Source organism: Diorhabda carinulata, chromosome 8, assembly GCF_026250575.1.
Source record: "Diorhabda carinulata isolate Delta chromosome 8, icDioCari1.1, whole genome shotgun sequence".
Lineage (NCBI taxonomy): Eukaryota > Metazoa > Arthropoda > Insecta > Coleoptera > Chrysomelidae > Diorhabda > Diorhabda carinulata.
In genome coordinates, this window is record NC_079467.1 from 10,404,919 (window position 1) to 10,430,248 (window position 25,330).

General features: G+C 30.8%; 2 protein-coding genes across 3 annotated transcripts in view; one reads left to right on the plus strand and one right to left on the minus strand.

Annotated features, from left to right (window-relative positions):
- Positions 1–261: 261 nt before the first annotated feature.
- On the minus strand, positions 262–22,061 carry LOC130897279 (WD repeat-containing protein 74). 2 transcript variants are annotated; one of them, XM_057806051.1, is made up of 6 exons: positions 21,754–22,061; positions 20,787–21,629; positions 20,309–20,730; positions 16,983–17,185; positions 3,062–3,260; positions 262–565 (listed from the first exon to the last, which is right to left on the minus strand). In XM_057806051.1, exons 2-6 carry the CDS (start codon positions 20,839–20,841, stop codon positions 311–313), a joined length of 1,134 nt encoding a protein of 377 aa, XP_057662034.1. In that variant the 5' UTR covers positions 20,842–21,629; positions 21,754–22,061; the 3' UTR covers positions 262–310. The 2 variants fall into 2 exon arrangements, with proteins under 2 accessions (XP_057662034.1, XP_057662035.1); XM_057806052.1 differs by lacking the exon at positions 21,754–22,061 and having other exon boundaries at positions 20,787–21,670.
- A 2,099-nt stretch (positions 22,062–24,160) lies between these two features.
- Positions 24,161–25,330, plus strand: part of LOC130897282 (uncharacterized) — a 65,371-nt gene continuing 64,201 nt past the window's right edge. The window contains exons 1-2 of the mRNA XM_057806054.1: positions 24,161–24,501; positions 24,562–24,786. The gene's annotated coding sequence lies outside the window, so the exon portion shown is untranslated. The remainder of the gene's footprint in view (positions 24,502–24,561; positions 24,787–25,330) is intronic.

Below are 25,330 nucleotides of genomic sequence, written 5' to 3' on the forward strand. Positions count from 1 at the left end.
CCGATGGAAAATTAATTATTCTATTATATTTCTTATAAACTTGGATACTTTTTATTACATGGTTAAATCGCACTTTAAAAATGGTAAACACTTTGAAATAAACTATACATTTAACAGATTCAAATGAAATTATTTCATTCTGTTATTAAATATTAAAAATATTTTTTTCTTGTTTAAAGAGAAATAGAAATATCAATACACTGAAAATTTGCCCATAAAAAAGGGAATAATATATAAAACTGAAATTAAAAGAAATGGGAGTTTCTTCAAATCAGCTTTTATTTTTAAAATATAATGTTTTTGTATGATTCTAATGCTTATTTTTCACTTTATGTCTCTTCACTGCCTTTTTACTACATTCTTCAAGATATCTTTTATTTTTCTTCTTCTTCTTTTCCTCACCAACAACTTCCATATTCTGAAAAATGGTTTCATATTCGTCATCTAAATCAACACCATCTTCTATATTAACTGAATTGATGTTATCTCTCTCATCTTGCTCTTTTTTTTCTTCTTTTACCGCAGGTGTTACCAATAAAGTCGTCAAATTCACTTTCATATAAGTCTAAAAAATAACAAATATTATTTCGAATTTCTATTACTATAAATATACAGAGGTCAACATAAGTCAGGCAAGAAATTTGCATTGAAAGAAAAAAACTCAATGTCAAAATCAATTTATCAAAAGAAATTCTAAAAGGGATTAGAGAAAGGATTATTGTAAGTGGTCAAATTGATGCTCATCTTGATCAATACATCTACGGCAACGTGTCTCAACGGAGAGGGAGTTGAAGGTCAAGCTGCCCGCGATACCTGCCCACACACACACTTCAGGCAGGTTTAATTCTTCTTCAATGAAGACGTGAGGACTCGTTTCGTTCCAGTAAACGTTATGTGAGTTATGTGGATTGACCGTACCGTTCAGCTTGAAAGTTGCTTACCACAAAATGTTGTGCTGGAAATGTGGATCAAACTGACTGCATCTGGAGTACAAGAAGCAAAATTCCAATCTGCGATCGAAATTGTCCTCGATGGTGCATGCCTTTCAGCATTTGTCGTAAAGAACGATCGTATATATGAGATGTTCCACTGTAAATTGATTTTGACTTCTCAACAAATGCCAACTGTTTCCATACTTTCGTTAGTTGTTAGAGATACCTATCGTTCAGAATGCGACGCGTCGGCAACAGAGCCCGTTTTTAAGAATTTCCAGTCGTCCAGACTGTTGAACGATTTGATAGCGGCGAGTTTTTATCAAAATGATATGTTTATGCTTCTGAATGTTCTTGATTTTAGGTGTCTTCTGTTTTTAAATTAGTTTTTTTAATAATTTGACAGAATTCAGTTAACCAATTTGAATGGGGTTTGATGGGAGTGTTGATTGATGGTACAATGGGTCTAGCTCATAAGAGTAGGTTTATCAATTTTTGGTAAACAGTAAGCAATATGAATTATGAATCTGACAAAGTTTTGGCAACTGTAAAAATTACAAACAACGTTTATTTTTAGAAATAACACACGAGGATATATTCAGAAATTCTCAACCTACAAAACAAAATTTAAATGTCAAAATATTTTATTACTCTTAATTGGATACATTTATTACAGCGAACCTGCAACGTCTCTAGACCTTTCAAAAAAAATGTTTCTTCTTGCTCTGCAAACCAGACCTCCAGCAACTTTTATCATCTCCTCGTTGGAAAAAAATTTACGACCTCAATCATGATTACTCCATGGCAATCCCAAAAAACTGAAGCAAGAACTTTTCCAGCAGATTTTTGGACTCGAAACTTTTTAGGTTTTGAAGAACCAGAGTGTCGCCATTCCATCGATTGATACTTTGTTTCTGGATCGTAGAAATGTACCCAAGTCTCATCCATAGTAACAATTCGCTTTAAGAAGTCTACCTCGTTTTCAAATCGAGCACTGATCGAACGCGATGTTTCTACTCTTGCACGCTTTTGATCAACATTCAAACATTTGGAGATCCATTTTGCAGCAATTTTTGTCATGTCCAAATTGACGGTATATGATGAACGCTTTAGATATCCGTTTTAGCCCAATTCGACGGTCTGATAAAATAATGTCATGAACTGCATCGATATTTTCGGGGACTGACACAGAAACTGTCCTTCCCGATCGGTCATCATCTTCAATGGAAAATTTACTTCTTTTGAAGCTTGCAGTCCAATTTTTCACGGTCGCATACGAAGGACATTGATCACCAAGGGTATTAAGCATATCTTCGTAAATCTGCTTACCTCTTAACCTTTTTAAATACAGGTACTTGATGATGGCTCGATACTCCAATTTTCCGATTTTCACAATTTCGGTGGACATCTTTTTTCTTTTAATTTATTGCGTAACTCTTTACTTTTTTGACGTCAAACTTTACACTGACACTTCTAATAAGTTATTGTTCGTTGCTATGGTAACACAAAATTTTGTTTATGCATGGAACTGGTTTAGGCTACCTAGATATCAATACATTTTCGTATATTACCCAAAATGATCAATGCATTAATAAGAAAACTGATTTAAATAACCTTAGTGTAATTTATGCAAATCTTTTAGATTTTGAAAAAACAAATTCTATAAAGATTCAACGCCATTAACAACCAAATAACCTCACCTAACCTATAAATTTCAACTTCGCTTATAACGACCTAACCTATTGAAATTTAATGTTATCCATAAATTTACCAATCAATATTAAACATCATTCACTAAAACTTATTCTTATCTAACCTATAAAAATTCAACGTCATTCAAAATCTAACCAATTAAAAATTATTGAAAAATCCTATAGTAAACAGAATCAATATTTCTATCAACGTGAATTTGAATATTGAATTTTGAATTCTATGAGTTTGAAAATTTATACAAGCATTAATACTATCAAAAATCACCAAAAATCTCAATACATGCTGAAAAATTATCAATGATCTTGATTTCAAATGTTTTAACAGTAATTGCATCTTTAACAACAGTTAATTTCGGTCTTTATCTTAATAAAGACTGAAATTGGGTCTCTAAACAGCATTGTTTGAGTATTCCTTACCTTTTGCAACAATTCTTTTGTTTCCAAGTGGTGTACCCTCAAATGTCTATCTAAACTAGTAGAAAAAACATAAGGTTCTATTGGATCACAAACAATATCTGTTACACTTCCAGCAAAAGTTGTAAATGTTTTCATACACTTGCCAACCTTCATATCTAATAATTGCATATATCCCCTAGTCGTCCCTACCAAACATTGCCTAAAAAATAATAAATAATATAATAAGCGTTTTAATTTCACTTGAATCCCAATGACCGCACAATAAGTTAAAAAGTTGGAGTACTATTAATTATTAAAAAATTATTCAATTCGCCAATGACAACGTAATTGTCGCAAAAGAAAGTTTAAATTCATTTTTCGCCAACAATAAATCCGAAATTTAGGAATTATCGTGTAAATAAAAATCGAATAATGTGCCAAACTTATAATAGTGAAATCAAAGAACGTCCAAATGGAGAAAGATCTCACAACAAGTGTTAAAGTGAATGAAGGTTAATGAAGGACAAAAGCAAAACAGAGTATTGAATACAATCCAACAGTGTTGTTGGATTGTATTCAAGGATATTAGAATTGAGAAACATAGAATTAAAAACAATAAGAGACAAAGAAAGTCCAGATTTCTTTACAAGAAGTTAAGCTAACAAAAAAGTCAATAGTACGAGAAGAAATAACGGACACGAAGAAAGTGAAAGGTATTCTACAGGTTCTGATGATGGAAATCAAACAAATGAATAAAAATCTGCGAAAACATAACTAAAATATGGAGAAATTACAGAAAGAAAACATTGAAATGAAAAAGAATATTACTAAGCTAACGAAAAAGGTAGATTTCTTAAAAAAATAATAAAAGACAAGCTGTCAAGCTACACTCTCAACAGGCGAAGAGAATACGTGAATTTTTTTTATAGGAAATCAGAAACATCAGCTCACCAGCAAAACTCTCTTTCTAAAAGCCGAGGGCTTCATGATAGCTATCCAGGATCAAGGTATCAACCTAACAACTACCAGATGAATGTGATTAAATATCCGAACACTCGAGCAGACAAATGCAGAAAGTGTTGGTAAACATCGCGGAGACCAGTTAACTATAACATCTGCTTGTAGTGTGTTGGCTAATACTAACCATGATTTACCAATAACGGGCCAACAATTTCTGTCTTTTCATTACTTATACGTCGTACTATAAATACCAGCCGAAGGAGGTGATCGGGAATGACAATTGTAGACTCCATTAGAATAGGTCGATTATCACCGATAAACAGGTGACGAATAACAAACCTGACATCGTAGTGGTTGATAGAGGAGTCAACTCAGTCTTCATCGTCGTAGCTATACCGAACACTCATAGAACACACCTGGAGAAACAACTGGCCAGGTATGCTGATCTCTCAATTTAGATCAAACAAATGTGGCACAGCGAAATTGCGGAAATAATCCCATTTATCACGTCAGCAACGGCGTCGTGCCTAAGACCCTGCACGATAGCATCGCTAAACAGGATTACCAAAAAACACCTTAGCTAACATCGTGAAGTCTGTGATATTGAATACCTGCCACAACAGTGCACAGGTTTATTATGTGAACTGAGCCTAATCTTTTTGATACTTTGTATCCAGGACAGGTGAATGATACCAGCTCTAAGCTGAGTAGTGCATAAGTCTTCTACTATCGCTGAAGAGACGGATAATAAGGATAAAAACCAGGCAAAGGCCAGGAATTTAGAATAGACAGACACGATGAAAAAATATCAAATTGATGTTACGGCAGTGCAAGAAACAAAAAAACCGAGAAGATATGGTAGGTGAATACACCTTTTTGCAGCGGAGGTCAAAACTGGTACTTCGGAACGGGATTTATTATAAAGTCCTCTTGGATTATAGATTTCAAACCAGTATCGAACAGGCTATGTAAAAAGATTGCGAGGGATGTATAAGAAATTAACGGTTATAAACGTATATGCACCATCAGAAGACAAGGACTTTATAACCAAAAATGAATAATATGAAGAAATAAATATAGTATAAGGAAGAGTTCCATAGTTTGATATACAAACGATAGTAGGTGATATAAATGCAATATTATGCAAAGAAGAAAAATTTAAGCACACATCAAGATAGCAATGAAAATTGAAATATGATCATCAGTCTGGCTGAAGTAAACAAAATGAAAATTAAAAGCACGAGTGTTGACTTTAAGGAAATATGCAAAATAACGTGGATATCGCCTAATGTGAGAACTAAGAATCAAATATACCTTGTGCTTATAGAGAGAATTCACGAAAAAACAACAAAACATGTCGGAAGTTTTAGGCAACAAATGCAGACAGATCATGTTCTGGTTATAACTAAAATGAATTGGCAAACATCAAAACATCAGAGATTATTAATAAATTCAATAAGAAAAGACTGATAAGTGAAGATACAGGAAGAGTTAAAAAAAATACACTGGAGCTTAAAGAAAAGCCAGAAATCGAGAATGTTGAGGACATTAGAACCAAGATCAAAGTATTGTCTGAAAAAAGATTTCAATGAAAAATAGGGCTGAAGCAGGTGGGCCCTTTTTCCACATTACTTTTTAACCTCACATTGGAAAGCGCAAATACAGACACAAGGTTTAATCTATCACTAGAATCAGCAAATTTTAGCATGTGCAGACGAATTGTATTATTAGCCAGATCCCGAGGGGAATTAGAAATTATTTTTCTGAAATTTCAGCAATGCTACAAACTTGAAATTAGCAGCCCTTTATTTCATATCAAAACTTTTTTAAGATCAAATTTTATTAAATAAAATTATAACTTGTTTTATCTATAAATATGTTTTATCCTTAATTTTTTTCCAAAACTAATAGCTGCAGAGAAGAAATAAACATGTAAAATGTAATACGATTCATAATAAATGGTAGAAATGACCACCTCTACCTTGATTTTAATTACGTTTTTAGTAGTAGTACGTTTTAGAATAGTAGGATGTTATAACTTCGGTAATTCATTTACCGTGTTTACTTAATGTTTTTTCAAATTGTAGTAGGCTGAGGTCAAACACTGTTGTTGATAGTCACCAATCGAAGTTTACTTGTAAGTTTGTAGGTTAATATTTTTGCATTATCTGTGTATTGTAACATGTACAAAACGCTGAAATGGCCAACATGCAAGGTATGGCAAATGATAATTCTCAGCAAAATTAATTTATGCTGAAAAATATCCGCAACGAATGACGCCTCATCATTCCGAATTTACACATATTCATAACTGCTTCCAAAACTGAAATGTTAAAAAGAAATTCAACTAACACTGGTCGTTTTTGGATAGTTAGAAATGTAATGGTAGAATAAGATATTTTACATGAAATTGATTTACACCCAGAAACAAGCACTAGAAAAATTGTTAACTCTAAATATCAGCCTATCATCTGTGTGGCGAATTTTAAAGAACTAAAAAGAGAACTTATGGATTGTTATTGTAGGGGATAACTTAATTGGGTCACATTATCTTCATCAGCTATTAAATGGAATTTCTTACACTAGTTTTCTCGAAAATGATCTCCCTCAACTACTTCAAGACATCGCACTACCGTTGGATTGGTCAAAGTGGGCCCCAACATTGGCCTCGTCGATCTCCAGAGTTAATTCCTTCCCATTTCTGTCTCTAACTAAATCACACTCATAGTTGATATCAACGATTCGAAATCAAGTAGCGTGTGACACCATAAGAAATACAATAGACCTCAAATCTTTGAACGTGTTTTGCTATTCATGACACGTAGGCTACGTTCATGTATTTTGGCTAGATAATTTCCAGCATTTATTATAAATCATATTTCTAGATCTTTACTGTTTTCCACTCAATTTTTTAAAAAAATTATAAATTATGGTGTATATTTTTTTCCTGCAGCTATTGGTTTTAGGAAAAAAATTTGAGGATAAAAATAATTTTTAAATAAAACAAAGATTTTAACTTATAATTTTATTTCATGAAACTTTATCTGCAAAAAATCTTTTGATATGAAATAAAGTGTAATTATTCCTTTGCGAGAGCACGAAAATTATAGAATTTCAAAAAAATAAAAACTCAATTTTAATCATCACCCTTTAAGGGTGATATTTCGGAAAGGGGCCGAGGAAATTTTGTTGTAGAAAAAACCCATGTTTATTTCATACGAGCAATCACCTCCTGAATTTGGTCACATGAATTTAGAAACACCCTGTATGTACACTGTAGATAAACATATTTATAACAGCCATTTATTTTAAAAGTGGCCTACCTCTATTTATCTTCAAATCGAGATATTTGAGGATTTGCGTTTCAATGATTTTAAAAATATACATATAGGATATTAATGAGATACTGCTTGAGTGTATCTAAAGATGTTAAATTTATAGTTCCTATTAAAATAGTGGTAATTGTTAAGTAAATAGTATGCATTTTCTTATCAAAAATGGAGTTGAGCCGCTTTCAAAAATAACAACCAGATTCATTATAAAAATGGAAGGTGCCCAAGTCCAATCAACATTATTTAAGATACTCCAAATTAAAAAATAAAAACAATATTGAATTATACAAAATTACAAATATAATTATACAAAATTGCAAATATGAATTTATTACAAAACAATTTACTACTCACCTACATTTTGTGCGTGTGTAAATGATTTGAACTAATTATGATGTCTTGCTGGTATGTATCGTAATGGGTCAATTATATCCTTAAATTTTACTGTTATTTTTAAAATGAGGCTGAAATCTCTTATTATTTGGTAAAAACAATGTTGTAATATTAAAAATTTGTGATCTATGATTTCTACATTATTTTCTAAAGTTTTTACAATTTTTAACCACATTAAAGCTTAATATTTCTATTTAGCCTGGTGGACATGTAAGCTAAACTTCTTAAATATTTAACATGTTTTAGGATGCATGTAACAAATGCTTAAGCACATTTGGATGCTATAGTTGTATCCCAAACCTACATGTGAATATTATATTATGAAAATTGTGAATACCCAAATTTGGCACATACATACATATTTTCCTTGCTATTGAGGTAGGTAGTCAACTTGGGAAACGGTAATGATTTTTGCAAGTTGAATGAAAACAAAATAATCTGAATATTATGTAATACTTGATTCTTCTAGTGAATTTCTAGCTGATTCTGCTATTTCAATATATATAGTTCGTATAAATTAAACATTTTCCTAACAGTTAGATCAGGATGTATATATCTTCTATTAGGATTATGAGATCTAATATAATTGAATTCAAATTTAGAAAAACTTTTAATATGGTTTTGATTTGTTGTTGTTGATGATCCAACCATCACACACGTGAATCAATGCCTACATTTGGAGAATTTAATACTCGTTTTAACCATCCTTAACTTCCTTTACAAGAATACAAAACGTATTTTTAACAGATAAGAGCTTTTCCAATTTGAAAATTTAACAAGTATCTAAAACTTCTTTCTTGGTGAACCTTTTCTGTTTGTTGGACGTCTTCGTGCCACAATTTTGCGCTCAACGGCTTTGTAAAGTAATATATTTTGTTTGTTAAAATTTCTCGAACCCCAAATCTTCTCAAAAATATTCTTTCTTCTTCAACAAATTTCTTTATATAAGCACTCTTGATAACCGGTTTGAGTACAATATATTTTTCCTACATTCCGTTTCGCACTTTTTGGATGTATGCTTCATCGATCTTTTCTCTATTGTTATAATATAATAATGTTCAATAATTCTGTTTTTTTCTGTTTTAATCATTAGTTATATTTTCTTCTTCACTATCAAAAATGCATACCAGGGCTGATCTAATTGGCCATATATGGATGGTGTAAGATATGGATACAACATTAATTAAACGTATTGGTTAATCAACTAATGCAATTATCCAAAAACTGAAGATAACTTGTAAATACTAATTAATTAAAATTATTTCTCATCACTGCTTTCAGATATTATCACTAGTAAATATCAATATTTTAGTAGAAATGTAGTCAAGCCACCTTCAAACTGAATCGTTCAATTACTGAACTAACTATGAAAACTTATATCAAAAATTATTGTATTTGTTCGAAATAAACGAAAATTAAAATGCTTTACTGATGAAAAACATGAAGTTATAAATGTAACTATCGTAACCAAAAAATATGGAAAAACAGAGTTAGGCCACTATAAAAATAAACGGCTTAGCTAATTCATTAGAACCTTTACTTCTTCATTGTAAGAAACTTTCTATAAAGAGCTGAAGTAGAAATAACACGTATTTTCCATGATACTGAATCGGATGGACAGGTGGATGGCCCATGGGGAGTTGCCGATATGAAGAAGTTTCTAGACGGTTTACAAGAAGTAGAAGATATCTCTAGATGGTTTGCAAGGAATGACGGTGGCGCCAACGAGGGTTATACAAAAAGTAAATAAGGGTATGTTTTCATAGAAGGTATCTCCAGTGGGTTTAGAAGAAGCGAAGTTTTTTTAGAGGGCTTGCTAAAATGAAGGGTAGTGTATCCGAGGCTATGCAGTGTTGTATGCTGTTGCATTTAAAAGAGATTTCTAGAGGGTATATACAAGAAATCGTTTTATTTTTTTCAATTTTTAATATTTTAATATTGAATACTATAAAAAAGGAATACGATGATTTCTGGCAAGACGGTTATCTAATCGTATACAATGGCATAATGTTATTTCTAGTTATGAAGCACGTGCAGACCAATAATAATTTCGCTTAAAATGTAATACAAGTGCATGTGCAATTTCTCGAATGATTCCATCTTATTTATTCAGTATCTAGATTCACAAAAACCACATTACTAAAGTAAGCCTGTTGAAGGAAATGCAATTATTATTTTAATGGTTTATATTACACAGAACACAAGGTAAATACATAAATTTTTTTCCTATAAATAATATACACGGTAATTACATTATTAAAGTAAAGTTAGTAAAGATTTTAGTTGATCCAGTACACTTTGGTTGGGACAGGAAATGTTAAAAAGATTTCAATTAAATATCCCAGCAGCAACGACCTTTTTTGTATATTCACTATATTTGTAATACATATCTCGATAAAAAAAGTAGATGTATCAGTTAATTTATCATTTATAAGCCCCCGACTTACTATTTCTGTAGGATCTGCAATAAATTCCAGGTATGAAGAACTATCTTAAAATAGAAAAGGCTTACTGCTATTTGTTTGAAATATTGTATTGATAAAAGTATAAGGAGATAAATTTAACGAAAAATCGTCAACAATATTCAAATTAGGAAAGGATGCAGTGTATGTATATTCGATGCGATTGTTTGTCAAAGGCTACCAAATTTTCTGCGAAGTTTTGAAAGATATAGGCAATCGGAGTTGATTTGAGTTCTTTTGGAATATACGATTAGTTAATAAGGTATTCAGGATTTGAAAGTACGCTCATGTTATTCAGATCAAATTTCCACAAAAATTCATTATGTCATACGTATAGACAAAAATTAGGAAATGAGGCGGCATTAGCTAAAAACATCAAAAAAGGTAATTTTATCTCACAAAAATTTATTTTTAAACCATTATTGGGATTGTAATTTTTCGATTATACATGCTCATTTGTTATTGTGAGTGGAGCATATTTTTGTTTTTTGACCCTATAGAGCTTCCACCCCTTCTTCTATTCTTTAAGTGTTTAATGCTGTCTTGGTATCAATGATACATAATTGCTTCCTCACAGTATCAGTACGCCCCAATCCCAAATTATGACCAATTTCATAAGCTATAACTATCAAAAAACTATGTGAACCATCTTTTGGATAACTTACTTCACTATAATCCCATGTTTTATCGATATCAATATTGTAGTTCGATACACTGATTATCAGTTGTAGGAAAATAACCATGAGCCAACCAAGTATATAAAGTCTTTTTGTTCCATTTAGAATAAATTCAATAGTTCTTTTCATTTTGGGAACAATGAGGTCATGACATTAAATGTTTTGTTTCATCATTTAATATTCCATCAACTGGTGAACTATATTTCTCTTGAAAAGCAATTAATGAAGTTTTGAAATTTTTCAAAGTATTACTTTCATTGAACATGTATTGTTGAGATCAGATATAAAATACAAAGTACATGCGATGTTAACGACATATTGTACTGTACTTATTAGAACTTCCACATTGAAGTTAATAATAATAATAATGTTTTCCCTCCTTTTTGCTCATGTACCAGTTGTAACGTTAGCTTTCTCTTTGATAAATATACAATCATTATCATTAGAAGATCTCACATATCATATCTATCTACCGCATGTTATCATGGGATAATCGTGGAAAACATTGGAAATATGCTTTAGGGACATAAGCAGGCTAAAGGTCTTGTTGTGTGAAGCCAAATAGGTGCTGAGGGATAGTCCCATCCACCCAATACCATATGATTAAAACCATTTTTAACGTAACAAAAATAAGCTCTAATGATAGTAATAAATCCTGGGCCTTACTGTTTCAACTTCACAGGCGCTTTCACTATAAGTACACGAATCAAAGAGAAAGGCGCCAAAGTTTTCAGTCTGAGATACATTAATCCATTTGATTGATGCTAAATTCCACTACATCATTATTATTAAATGATTTGATAAAAGGTGTATAGGACCTGTATTCAGCTTTAGCTATTCGCGTTTTTTATAACTAATCCCATTTGCTTCGAGCTCCTAATTCCAAAACAAGAGTACTTTCTTTAGTTGAATTATTGACAGGATTTCCGTCTTGATCCAAAGCCAACAACGTAATGTTGGTAATTTCGCGTTGTGGAATTACTGGACGATACAATAGATTTGAAGGAGTTTCATTCATAGCGTATTCAGGACCATGGACCTATGGCAAACTCATAAATTGTTTGAGCATGTCTATCACCATCAAATATCTCGATGTAATGTAAGCATCAAAGTGAACGGTTGTCACTTTCATTATTTTGACAAGTAGATCTGAATGTGTTTGACCCGAGTTTAGTATCTTTTGAAAGAATCCTAATATGTGTATACCCAATGTTATTTGGTTCTTCCAATGATACTTTATAGTAGAGGTCTCCAATCTACGGCCCGAGGGCCACATCCGGTCCTCGGACAGATTTTGTCCGGCTCGAGGAGAGCTAGCATACTTGAAAACTCCATTTAGAGAACATATTTTTTATAACAAATTAAATTTAGTTTACTGAAGTATTCTATTTTTATGTTGAATAATTATTAATATGACATCTACATTGACATGGTCATGGGCTAACTACTCATAACATTGTTGTAGGCTTATTGTTATTGTTTTTGTGATAAGTTGGATAAAGAAACACAGAATTGTAAAGAGTAAACACATGTATAATATGCAGAAAATTTAACTTCAGTTTATAATAACTAACAAATTATTGAAATGAATCCAACTAACATTTTATACATTTTAAATAAAAACAGCCCACGAGCAAATTTATGCAAATTACCAAATTGTGTCAGCGGAAGACTCTTATAAAATTTCTTATAAAAAATAAAATTTCGATCACTGCTCGAAGTTCAAAAAAGCTCTGAAGGACTTTCCCACAACTAAGCCAACTTACGGCAGTATGATAAGGTAAGTCATTTTCTCCAATCTCTTCAATAAATTGTCGGTGATTCAGCCCAAAAGATCTGATAAAATTAACAGTATGACTAGTTTCAGAACTTCAGACATATCCAAACATTTTCCGCACAAAGACTGTTGATGAATGATACAATGTAAGTTTTTCCATCGAGGTTCTTTTGATTAATGGTCATTTCAACTCCTACCAGTAGTTGTGCCATGAATACTATACATGTCAAGAAGTTCTTCATGCACTTCATAGCTTCATCCGTTGACTCATCCAAGGCCAAAGAAAACCACTCAAAATGTCCATTTTTGTCGAACAGTTGAGAGGATATATTTTCAGCGATGTTTTCTACTCTTCGAGCCACAATGTTTGCTGACATACTGACAGTTTTTAATAATTTTACCTTTTCAGGGCACATTTCTTCGGTTACTGCAATTATGCATTCTTTGATAATTTTTCCATCGGTGAATGATTTTCCACGTTTTGCAATTTCAATTTTGAAAATGTTTTGCTTCATAATGACGTTTAATGTTATATTCTTTGAGAACAGCTATGCTTTTACTGCAAATCAAACATAGCGCCTTGTTACTGGACTCAATTATGAAATACCGAATAAGCAGAATGACGAATTAACTTATACCACTAAAAATTCCAATATCCAACCACTATCCCAAAATTTCTGGTAGCTTATCTTTACTAGCCATCATTTTATTAATACTGGGATGGATTTTTGAGAAGAAAATCAAGAAAACCCTGCAAAAACCAGAAAAAGAAAGAAAATTCAATAGAAGAATACCCAGAAGAGTCCAACACCACTCCGTTATGTTCTCATCTTAGAGGGGAGGAGTTACATATGAAATAACAGCTGACAGCATATAACAAATGTGATGACTTCGGGGAAACGCAGAAGATAATAAAAACTGTATTTCTTTTAATAATTCATTCTTTGTTCTAACGTTTTGTTTTTAAAAATCCAAATTCGAAGTTTTAATATATAATTTGCGACATGACGACTGATGCATAACCTTAAATAATACAATGAGATGAAATATAATCCATTTATTTAAGGCATTCTTACAAAAAGAACAAGATTCTTGGGAGGTGGACCATCCCAATGTGTAGTCCAGTCAGCACGGTTGTAGTGAACAAAACAAGGAAGACGTGCTTGTTAATGAAAATTCGATTTATATTCTGTAGGAAGCTTATGCCATAAAATCCAGTAGCTATGAAGGTGCTGCACAGTCTATTAAATGTATAATACTTTAGTACTTCAGCGGTGAAACTTCTCAATGATCGGTTGTGAAGAATTAATGCAGTTAGTAATTGTATCCCTACGTCAGTCATTGTTGTAAGAATTTAAAGCACAAATGTACACAATTAATCGGTTGTACGTTTGGGATTGGTTATTGTTATAAGAAATTTTAACATTTCTTACTAAAGAACAAGTACTTTCATCGGCTTGAAGTTTCCAAATGAATTGAAATATTCCTCATAGTTATTTATTTTTCTTTATGCTACCCAATGTGTTCCGTTGTTTTTGTAGGAGTCTTAATTAACTATAGCGCATTCCCGTTTTCGAAAGGCTGCCTTTGGGTAAAGTTTCTCGCATATAAACTCCTCGAAAATGAGGTATTTTAAATAGTGTTACATAATGTATTATATCTATGTTGTACAACAGTCTATTGGATGGCTTCATTGAGAGTTTTTTTGCTTTATTAAAAACAGACCGAATCCTCCCCGTTCTTTTTCAGATATAATCCTTTACCAACACCTTCCATTGCTTTGTTATGACTTTTGTCTTCTTCTAGGTTATGTTGAGCATTTTTAGCATGAATAACTGTCTTAGCGATAGCGCTTGCACCTCCAGCTAAAGAGCCAAGAGCTTCAAGAATTGGCAGCAATGGTAAAATACCTTCTGATTTAGAATTATTCTAGGTACTTTTACCCGCCGACGCCCACCTGCTTTCTTCGCAATAAGTCTTGCAGCTTTCAAAGCTCATACCTATTGTTACAAGCCACGCCGCAGCCTTTTCACCTACACTAGCGTCTTTCGATTTTACTCTTTCTCCCTCCGCGTTCTCTCATATTTGATCAGCTAGGTGACGGTCTTCAAGAGATTTAGTTTGCGAATAAGCAATATTGTGTTCTTTACATGCAGAATCCAGCAGATTGGTACCAGCTATACATAAAAATTTTTAGTTTTAAAAAATGTTTCATTCTAATTGAATTTTCTAACGCCCACAGTTGTAAAAAGCAGGTAGGGCTCAAAAAGGGCAGGTACGGCAGCTCAAAAGGGAGCTTATCGATAAGCGAATTCAGCTTCATCCCGATACTCGAAGATCAATATTGATTAACGTTAATCACAATTTATTAGTCAACATTAATGCTAAAGATCCTTTATGATGAATATTGTTAAGCAAGAACAGAAGTTACCGATTGAAAATTATTAAAAATAGAATTCCTACTTATATAATACGTAACAGTATAACTAACACATCATATTTAATGGAGACATCATCATTATTAGAATATACTGATCCCCATTACGATATTATACATGGGCAGAGGAGGGAAAACAGTATTATTACTATTATTATTGACTTCAATGTAGAAATTCTAATCAATAGCGTACAATATATCGTTAACATCAGATGTACTTTGGATATTTATTTTATGACTGAGCACAACAGTACATGCCACTAATGAATCTTATGTTTTTTACTTTTTCAAAAAGTATGAGTATAATGTCAAACCTTCTTTAGTTGCTTTTCAAGAGAAATATACTTTAACAAGTTAGCAATGGAAGCTCTATATGGTCAAAAAACATAAATATGTTCCAATCACAATAACAATTGAGCATTTAACATCGAAAAATTACAATTTCAATTTAAAAATAAATTTTTGTGGGATAAACTTTCCTTCTTTAATTTTTTTAGCTAATACATTTTCTAATTTTTGTCTGCATAACATGAGCGTACTTTCATATCCTGAATACCTTATTAACTAATCGTATATTCCAAAAGAACTCAAATCAACTCCGATTGCCTATATCTTTCAAAACTTCGCAGAAAATTTGGTAGCCTTTGACAAACAATCGCATCGAATATACACTGCATCCTTTCCTAATTTGAATATTGTTGACGATTTTTCGTTAAATTTATCTCCTTATACTTTTATCAATACAATATTTCAAACAAATAGCAGTAAGCCTTTTCTATTTTAAGATAGTTCTTCATACCTGGAATTTATTGCAGATCCTACAGAAATAGTAAGTCGAGGGCTTATAAACGATAAATTTCCGGATATTCCTTCACATGTAACAGCATCATATAAATTTACTGATGGACATATCTACTTTTTTATTAAGATACGTATTACAAATATAGTGAATATACAAAAAAGGTCGTTGCTGCTGGGATATTTAATTGAAGTTTTTTTAACATTTTCTGTCCCAACCAAGGTGTACTGGATCAACTAAAATCTTTACTAACAACAGTGATTTCATTTTTATAAATATATTATATATATATATATATATATATATATATATATATATATATATGTATAATATATATATGTATATATGTATATTATTTATTGCAAAAAATGTTATGTATATGTGTAATATAAACCATTAAAATAATAATTGCATTTCCTTCAGCAAGCTTGTTTTAGTAAAATGGTTTTTGGGAATCCAGATACTGAATAAATAAGATGTAATCGTTCGAGAAATTGCACACGCACTTGTATGAAATTTTAAGCGAAATTATTGTTGGTATGCACGTGCTTCATAACTAGAAATAACATTATGACATTGTATACGATTAGATAACCGTCTTGCCGGAAATCATCACATTCCTTTTTTATGATATTCAATATTAAAATTTTAGAATGTAGAACCCTTAAAAAATCAGCTAACTGCATTGCCCTCGTAAACACTACCCCTCATCTTTTACAATCCTATATATATATTTTCTTCTTGCGGATCTAATTATTCTAATTACTTCTTGTATATACCCTCTAGAAATTTCTTTTACGTGCAACAACATACAAGACAATCCTCGTATACACTACCCCTCCTTCTAAACCCCCTAAAGATACCTTCTAGATGTGAAAATATACACACTTATTTATTTGTTGCATAACCCCCGTAGACGCTGCCGTAATTCCTTGCAAACCATCTAGAGACTTCTTCTACTTCTTGTAAACCCTCTTGAAACTTCTTCAAATCGGTAACCCCTATCGACCATCCACCTGTCCAATCGATTCAGTGTCGTGGAAAGTACGTGTTATTACTACTAGCTGATGTGGTTATTTCATTACATATATTAATAAAAAATTACCTTTCTCTATATGAACTAGCTATTGTTGTATAACTTGCCTTGGTCTCCAAAAATTTTACAACAGGTCTTCTTTGTGCCCTATCATCATATAATAAAACATGTCCTTCTTTTGTGCAGCAATAACTTAAATGAGGATCTTCAGATGAAAACATTATACCTCTTACTGATGTAGGAATCGGTAAATTAAGGGAGTCATGACCTAACTAAAAATTAATTGGATTAATAGAATTTGCCTCCTCTAAACTCTTTATACCACATTTTAAGCAATATACATTATCAACTGTATATTTTCTGTTACTGGTTCTATTTGAACTAAATTACAGTCAGTTTCTAATGTTCTGGATAAATGCATCTTCAAGGTAATTATGAGTTCAAGTGAAAAATCCTGACACAAGACAATTTTTATATGTTAGATTACTTTTTGTGAATAAAATTATTCGCCTACATCATTCTGTGTATAATTTTTCAATGTGAATGTTCAAAAAAAAGTAATTTCATTTCAAAAAAACAAGAGTAGTTGTGAAGTATGTCGCAACTGACAGTCCATTAATTATATTTTTGCCTAAAAAGTATTTGAAATTATTCTATATTGCTAGACATCGTTAATAATTTTTAACAGAAAAGAACAAAAATTACATGAATCTGGAATTGTCGGAAATTTTTCCAAAACTGCATCACAAAAATGGATGCGATGGTAAATTTCGAGGAAACTCTATCAAAACTTACGTAATGATGAAAAACATCTGTGTTGAGAATTTTGAAAAAGAGAAATAGAGTCGATATAAAATTAAACAACTTCAGGAACTAACAAATGATAATCCAGATTGCTGATTAGAATTTTGTGAAATACTTACAAATAGATTCTAATGTAATCTGATGCTAAAACCATTTGGAAAAATAATCAAAATTGCAAGTTACACAGGGAATAAATCGGAATTAGTTGATAAAATATATATATATATATATATATATATATATATATATATATATATATATATATATATATATATATATATATATATTATTTTCAATCAAGTGCAGTGAGATCGCAACTTAAATGTCTATGTCTAAAAATTTGTTGTACAGAAAAATCTAATTGGAATGAGCTCATACTGTTACTCTGGTATGTGTAGAACCAAATGATTGGTAAAAAAGCAGGATTCAAACTGACCCTTTTTGTTGAGATAACATTTCCAGCTTCTAAAAATATTTGCTCGCATGAAATAGTGCCAGATGGTGCTGCTGAGAAATAATGGTTTGTTAACGCAGTTTTATTTTTTTTATCGTATTGATGACCTTATAGTCTATTTTCTAAATAAAAAAAAACTCTCAGTATTCAGGAAATAGACTAAAAGGTCATCAATAGGAAAACAAAAATACAACTACATTAAGGAACCATAAAATATCAAATAAACATAAATTCAATAATAAAGATTCAAAAATTCTTGGAAGAGAATCTAATACATGAAAAAAAAATTTTTAGAAATTGTTCATATTCATAAAAACGAAAAAGCTATAAATTATAAAAAACACCTAAATAATTTAAGTAAAATTTATAGTCTATTTGTAAATTCTAATAAATCTTCAAATTGATTGATTAAGTACTGGTACATATTTGAGATGTAAGGACTAAGGAAAAATTAATTTTTCTTATTAGAAAAAAGTTCTAGTTTGATTTTATTTGTATTTCGATATTTATGATGAAGGACTAAAGAAAAGTTGAAAAGTCAAAATTTATCTTTCTTCCAAAAAATAATATGTATATATACATATACCAATACCACCCATCAATTTGGGTTTTCAAGTAACAAATGCACAAATGATGCTATTTTCTCTCTAATAATGTGTACTCTAGCCTAAACAGCCATCACTCCACTGCAACAACTTTTTGTGATTTTTCTAAGGCTTTTGATTGTGTTTGATCATAATATTTTGATTAAATTGCAGTACTACGGTTTCAGGGGAACACCTCTCGCATGGTTAAAGTCATACCTTACCAACAGAAGTCAACTTGTAAGGGTTGATACAATGATATCATCTTGCAAGCCATTAGAATGTGGAGTGCCTCAAGGCTCAGTATTAGGCCCTATTTTATTTCTTCTGTTTATCAACAACATCACATATCTAGACATCAGTGGTAAAATACATCTATTTGCAGACACTATTTTCTCTTGGAGCAGCCCTGATCTCTCGACACTTCCTAGGACTATATCTAGTGACCTAATCATCCTTAAATCATGGTGCAATTCAATCTTCTCTGTCTCACTGTTTTTAAAACCAAAGTTTTATTATTATTAAATATTAAATAACACCACTATTGTCGTCGTTGAACAATTAAGCTCCTCCTGTATTGCGCTAAGATCAGTTTCCAAAGAAGTGAACTTATCCACCTCCTTAACAGTCTATTATGTCCTTATTGAGTCGCATCTCCAATACGTCCGAATCTTCAAACTACAAAAGAGAGCTGTTATATATTTACTAGGACTTAACAGCAGGGCTCACTGCTGGGACTTCTTTAAGAAATTAAAAATTTTGACTCTTCCTTCCTTACTCATCTTTGAATCCGTTTGCCTAATTCGTAAGCAGGCTTCTCCAATTTCAGAAAGATCATTGCACTCCACTTAGGAACAAGGAGCACGAACTTATCTACCTACTCCACATTCAGAATTAGTCAAGGGCTCAATATTTTATAATGCAAAAAAAAATGCACAATCACTTACCAATTGAAATTAAATTGTTATCATCTTTCCCGCATTCCACAATAATTTGAGAGCATATTTACTGGAAAGTGCATTCTCTGTAAATAACTTCTATTCTAATAATAATATTCAATTCTGGACATGCTGCATAGCACATTAATTTTTGTTATGGACTTATTTACTAATTATTACTTATTACTATTACCTACAATTTAGTTACTCATTATAGTATTATTCTGTATATTGAAATTTTATTTCATTTGTTTTATCTTTATTTAGTTATTTTTATGTTTGCTTTTTAGTTTTTATAAGCTTTTGTCTACAAATTGTAACAATTTTTTGACAATAAAGCATCTCTCTCTCTCTCTCAATTTAGCCAGGGACTGTACATGTGAGCATATCCTAGCTGAAGTAGATTATATAAGAAAACTTTACTGTAGTCAACTCATGTTTCATCCCGCAATTAAGTGAAAAAGCAGCATTAACTGTAAGTCTATAATACATTCTTATTTTCAAACAATGTATGTTATATATACCAAACAAAATGTTTTGAGTGATCACTAATCTATCAATATCAATACAACAAATTTGTTCATACTGAGATCTTCAATAGAAATTCAAACTTACTGATTTGGCTTTAAAAATGCATTTCTGCATTTCTATATCCCATATCTTGAAATCATTATGTTCACCACCTGTTCCTATACAATTCCTATTATCGTTACATGAAATGGAGTTAAGTGTTTCGTTTTCACCTAAATTTAAATCAAAATGGTTGTTACTGTTTCCATTCCAAATATTTATAATCCCATCAGATTTTCCAACAATAAGTGAGGTTTTTAAATAGCTTAGACCAACAGTACTACCTTTGCCAAACAAATTAGTAACTTCTTGAATATAAGTATTCTGTATAGAATCAAATATATGTACACATCCATTCTTATAACCAATAAAAATTTTTTTTCGTTCAGTATCAAATGTTAAAGCAGTTACTTCCGAGATGAAATCTGGTTTCACATGCCGTATCCCCGTAGGTTTGTCCGTCGTGGCTATAAATATTGATACAATTACAATTTTAAAATAACAAATTTAAATGTATACTTACATAGCAAAAAACCTCTGGCAGTACCAATATAACAATTAAATCGAGTTAATTCCATTGATTACCTAACTAAATTATATATTCACTTATTTCTAATACAAAAAGCAGTATCGCACTCAACTACCACTATTAAAAAATGCAACTGCTTGCTTCATAAAAATAAAGGTTATGTATGTCTTTTAACAATTTCTTCTTTTTCGCCGTTTTTTTCTGTCGTGTTTTGGGGATAACTTACGCAGGTATATTAAACGGATATAACGTTTCGGGAATATTCTAGAAAATTGATGAACGTACGCGTTCTCATTCGATAAAGAATAAGCATAATAATTTCGAGTATATAATCTTAGTAATAATCTACATTTTCGTATGACTGGAATCTAATTTAATTGTGGCAATATCAACTTCGATGCTGTTAATATTATCCTTGTGTATATATTGCCTCGAGGAGTAGAATTTAATGAATAGTTTTTAATGAAGACCCAAGAGGATTTAAACGTTAAAAACATTCTAAATTTCTTCAATTTATTATTTCTCAGACCTTTTGATATGTTCATGTTTCTAAGTGTTCTTGATTTTAGGTCTCTTCTGCTTCATTTTTTATTACAATTTAAAATTTCAATTCATTTTTTCTCAATTTTTTATTGTGATTATGTGCTTTTTCAACTTTTGTTTTTATTATTGTTTAGGTATTACTTTAACGAAAATTAATGTAGTACAGCCATTCAAGCTTAAAATCGACCGAAACCTCTCAATTTTGAAGACCTAATAGATCTTGAAAATTTGGAATTAAGTTCATTTTCTTACTTAGTCCACACTTGAAATAAACACACTTATTTCCAGCCATTTCTAAAAATTGTAAAGAAGAAGTGATTATTTGTTATATAAATACATTTTAGTAAGTAGCTCGCTAAATATACAGTTTTTTTTCGAAATTGTAAGCTGTATATTAATTGTAATAATATCCACTTACCTTAAAAATGAAATATATATCCAAGTTCAAAGATTCTCAAATAAAAAAATAATCCAAATGCACAACCAACAAAACTCAATAATAACACAACACAATACAATAATGAACTCAAATAACAAATTTGCTATAGGCACTCAAAATAAGAAACTTTACAACACAGCTTAAGGGTTGAATATAATATTTTAAATAATTTTGGCCCATCTGTTATTGGGGTAATTCGGCAACCAAAGCTAAGAAAACACGTAATTCAAGCTACGACGTACAGTAAGAAAAGACGTGCTATGGACGCCAACTCTCCACTGCCATCTATTGGTGGTGTCCACCTCGTCAAATGATATCCTCATAAGGTTAACCTACTATCCTATTCTTTATACAATGGTATTACTTTTCATGTATACATCTATACAATAGAAATAATTATTTGGAAACATACGACAACATGGATTTTTTTGAAAGATTTTGAATAACTGAGCCCACATTTAGTGTAATATTGTTTCAAATTCTGGATTAGTCGTCATTTTTCAAGATATTATACTTTTCATATTTTTAATTCATTATTATTTAGAACCGAAAGTTTTCTATTTGAATAACAGTTGCTAAACACATTGTCTTCTAAAATAATTTATTTTAGTATTTCCTAAAAGTAAAGATAAGGTTTTTGAGTTATAAAACCAGGTTTTATTTTGAATATAAAATAATACCTAAGACTCAGAATATTAAATTATTGTAAGTAGTTAGTTCTTTCTGATCCTTAACATTGTAAAGACATCCTTCCAGAATTCTATTTTAAATAAAAGACAATCTTCCAATTATTAACATCTTCAATTATTTTCACAAGAACGCCTTTATCAAATCCATAATAATTTTTTCATTGATAGCTTTCTTGTTCCCTGTTTGTAAACCATTTCTAGAAACTTTCTTTTCCTATGATTAAACATTCATTCAATTATAAATATTTAAAAATTCTTCTAATAGTTCATATACAAAGGAGAAAGCTATAAACTATTTGTACTTTGATTTTATCTTTATTTGGATATTCATGATGCAGGTGATCTATTAATTAACATAACTTCGCAAATTGACGGAAGTAGGTCCACATTTCAAATCTAACATGTTATTACAAACTGATACTCATAGAAAAGAAAATCAAGATGTATCACGAAAAAACATATAAAAAGGTTGAAGAAATAAAAAGTTAAAAAAATGCATATTTAGTAATATATAAATATAAATAAAACAATCAATTAAGAATTGAGATCTTTTTAAAATTTTTTCATTTGAAGATTGAGGAGAATTTATTCTTGTGCTCCTCTATCTCTCGTGTTTTTTTTTATAACTTCCCCTATTTCTGCAATTATAAATTGGACCGTTACTTTAGTTAATCAGAATCAAGCTAAGAATGTTTCCTCATTCCATACAAAGAAATGATTTTCACTGTTTCTAAAATTACATAAAGCTTATGAACGAAATGTTAAAACCTACAATCTCAGAAGACATTTAAACCCGGTGATAAATTCTGACACTGAAATAAAGTTTTATCTAATCAATCTAATTGTAGTTTTCACTTTTGGGCTCTTTGAATATGAGATTTGGTTATTATAAATTGGTGGATGATGTATAAAAGATTTTCACTCTGATCACTTTCTCGATTTTTTTTTGTTGCAAAATCTAATTTATGTCCGCCCCTTTAAATTGTGAATAAATCATTCTAGCTTGTGCAAACAGCTGATTGTTTTCGTTTCTACCTACTTATTTTCTTTCTTTCATTTCATACTATTTTTTTTTAATTTGAAGAGGGAATGTGCAGCGTTTTCATGATTTTCTCTTTGTTTTGTCCCAAGCTTTGTATTACATATTTATCTTATTTATTTAGAACCTACCTTTTATCAAAACATTTTGTTCTCATTTTCCTAATAGTATTATTCATTACCTGATATTTAATTTGCATTTTTGTCTTATTTATTAAATTTTACTTTATTTTTAATATGTTGTAAAGTAAACTTTAACTTGACAGCCATGTATATAGCACAATTCCTAGATTTCACTATAATCTTTTTGGTATTCAATAGCCTGATAATCCTTCTTTCTATTTCTATAGTTCATTTTCCGAATTTCCCTTTGAAAACAGTTTGAAATTGAACTATTCTCTGGAATTGTACCTTTAAAAGGTATTTATTTATATCCGAATGGCATTCAAACACCTGTTTGACTTTTAGTCTGTGTTGTTTGTTAGGCAAATTTCCGCGACATATCTGGGTACATGTCTGACTTCACTCTAGAGAGTCTAGAGTATAATAATTGTGCACTACCGGATTATTAATTTGTAATTACTTTAATTCAATTCATTCCATTAATACATTCTTATATATTTTCGCCTTAGTTATTTTATGGTAATCAGGTTTGCTCCATTGTAATATATTCTCTTTTCAAATTAATATGTGATAAATTGTGATGACACAATTTGATTGATGCTCGTTAAGAAACGACTCTGAACTTTGGTCTGGTTATTTGTCATTTTTGGTAACTTCCAAATATTGGTCACTTTTTTGGAGAAGGAATGAAAAAGGTCCTTGCCTCTTGTCTTCATTTTTCAAAAGTCGTTTTTTAACTAAATCATCTCCATCAATTTATGGTTGGATGATGGTTTAAATAATTTCTTTCACTGGATTGTGAGAATGTGCGTTAATATTATTTCTCTGAATCCGAATATGTCTTGTGGTGATTGGAACCTCATGTACCTGTTATAAGGTGAATATAGATTTTCTTTATTTTGTTTCATGCCTAAGTGAAATTTGTATGATTATTTAGGGTCCACCGACGGGCTTGATACAATCCCGTTCCCACGTACCGGAGTGGTAATTCCTGTCCTGTTTGTTCTAAAAGCTATTTACCTACGGTTGATGTCTTGTTCTGAAGGTATTTTACACTGTTACCTCCATGTTTTGGTTCTTAGCCTCACTATGCTGCCGTCATTCATCCAGTCTGGAGACACCTATGAGAGAATCACAGTAGTACCAAGGGACATGGACTAAGGTCAGTATTAAAGTATTAACCGTTACGTTGCGTTTGAAAGAATTATATCTACCTTGCATCTAGATCATGAATCCATTAATTTATCTTACCTTGTAAACCATCCTTATCTTTTATCTTGTATATTTTGAATATGTTTATAAATTAATTGATTTTACCTTAAAATTTTTAAAATCCATAGATTAATCAATCAAAATTCTCTCTTTTCTTTACAGATTTATTTTATATAAATGTTTATTATATCACATCTTACCTCAAATTGAAATATAATCTTCCTTCTCATTAGTTAAATTCATCTTACTATTTTTGTCTTGAATTTAACTAATCTGAGTTTAGAGATTTCTTATAATGAAATAGAATTTGCCTTATCTTGCGATATTCAGAATTACAACTTGATCTTGACTTTTCCTAACTGAATAGAGTGATTATGACCTAGTATATTTTGTCTTGCTTTATTTAAGGATTTTCAAACTTGAAATTTAAATCCGAATTTTTATCTTTTCTAAACTTGAATTTCTTTTGTTTAAATTTGTAAATAATTTGGAAT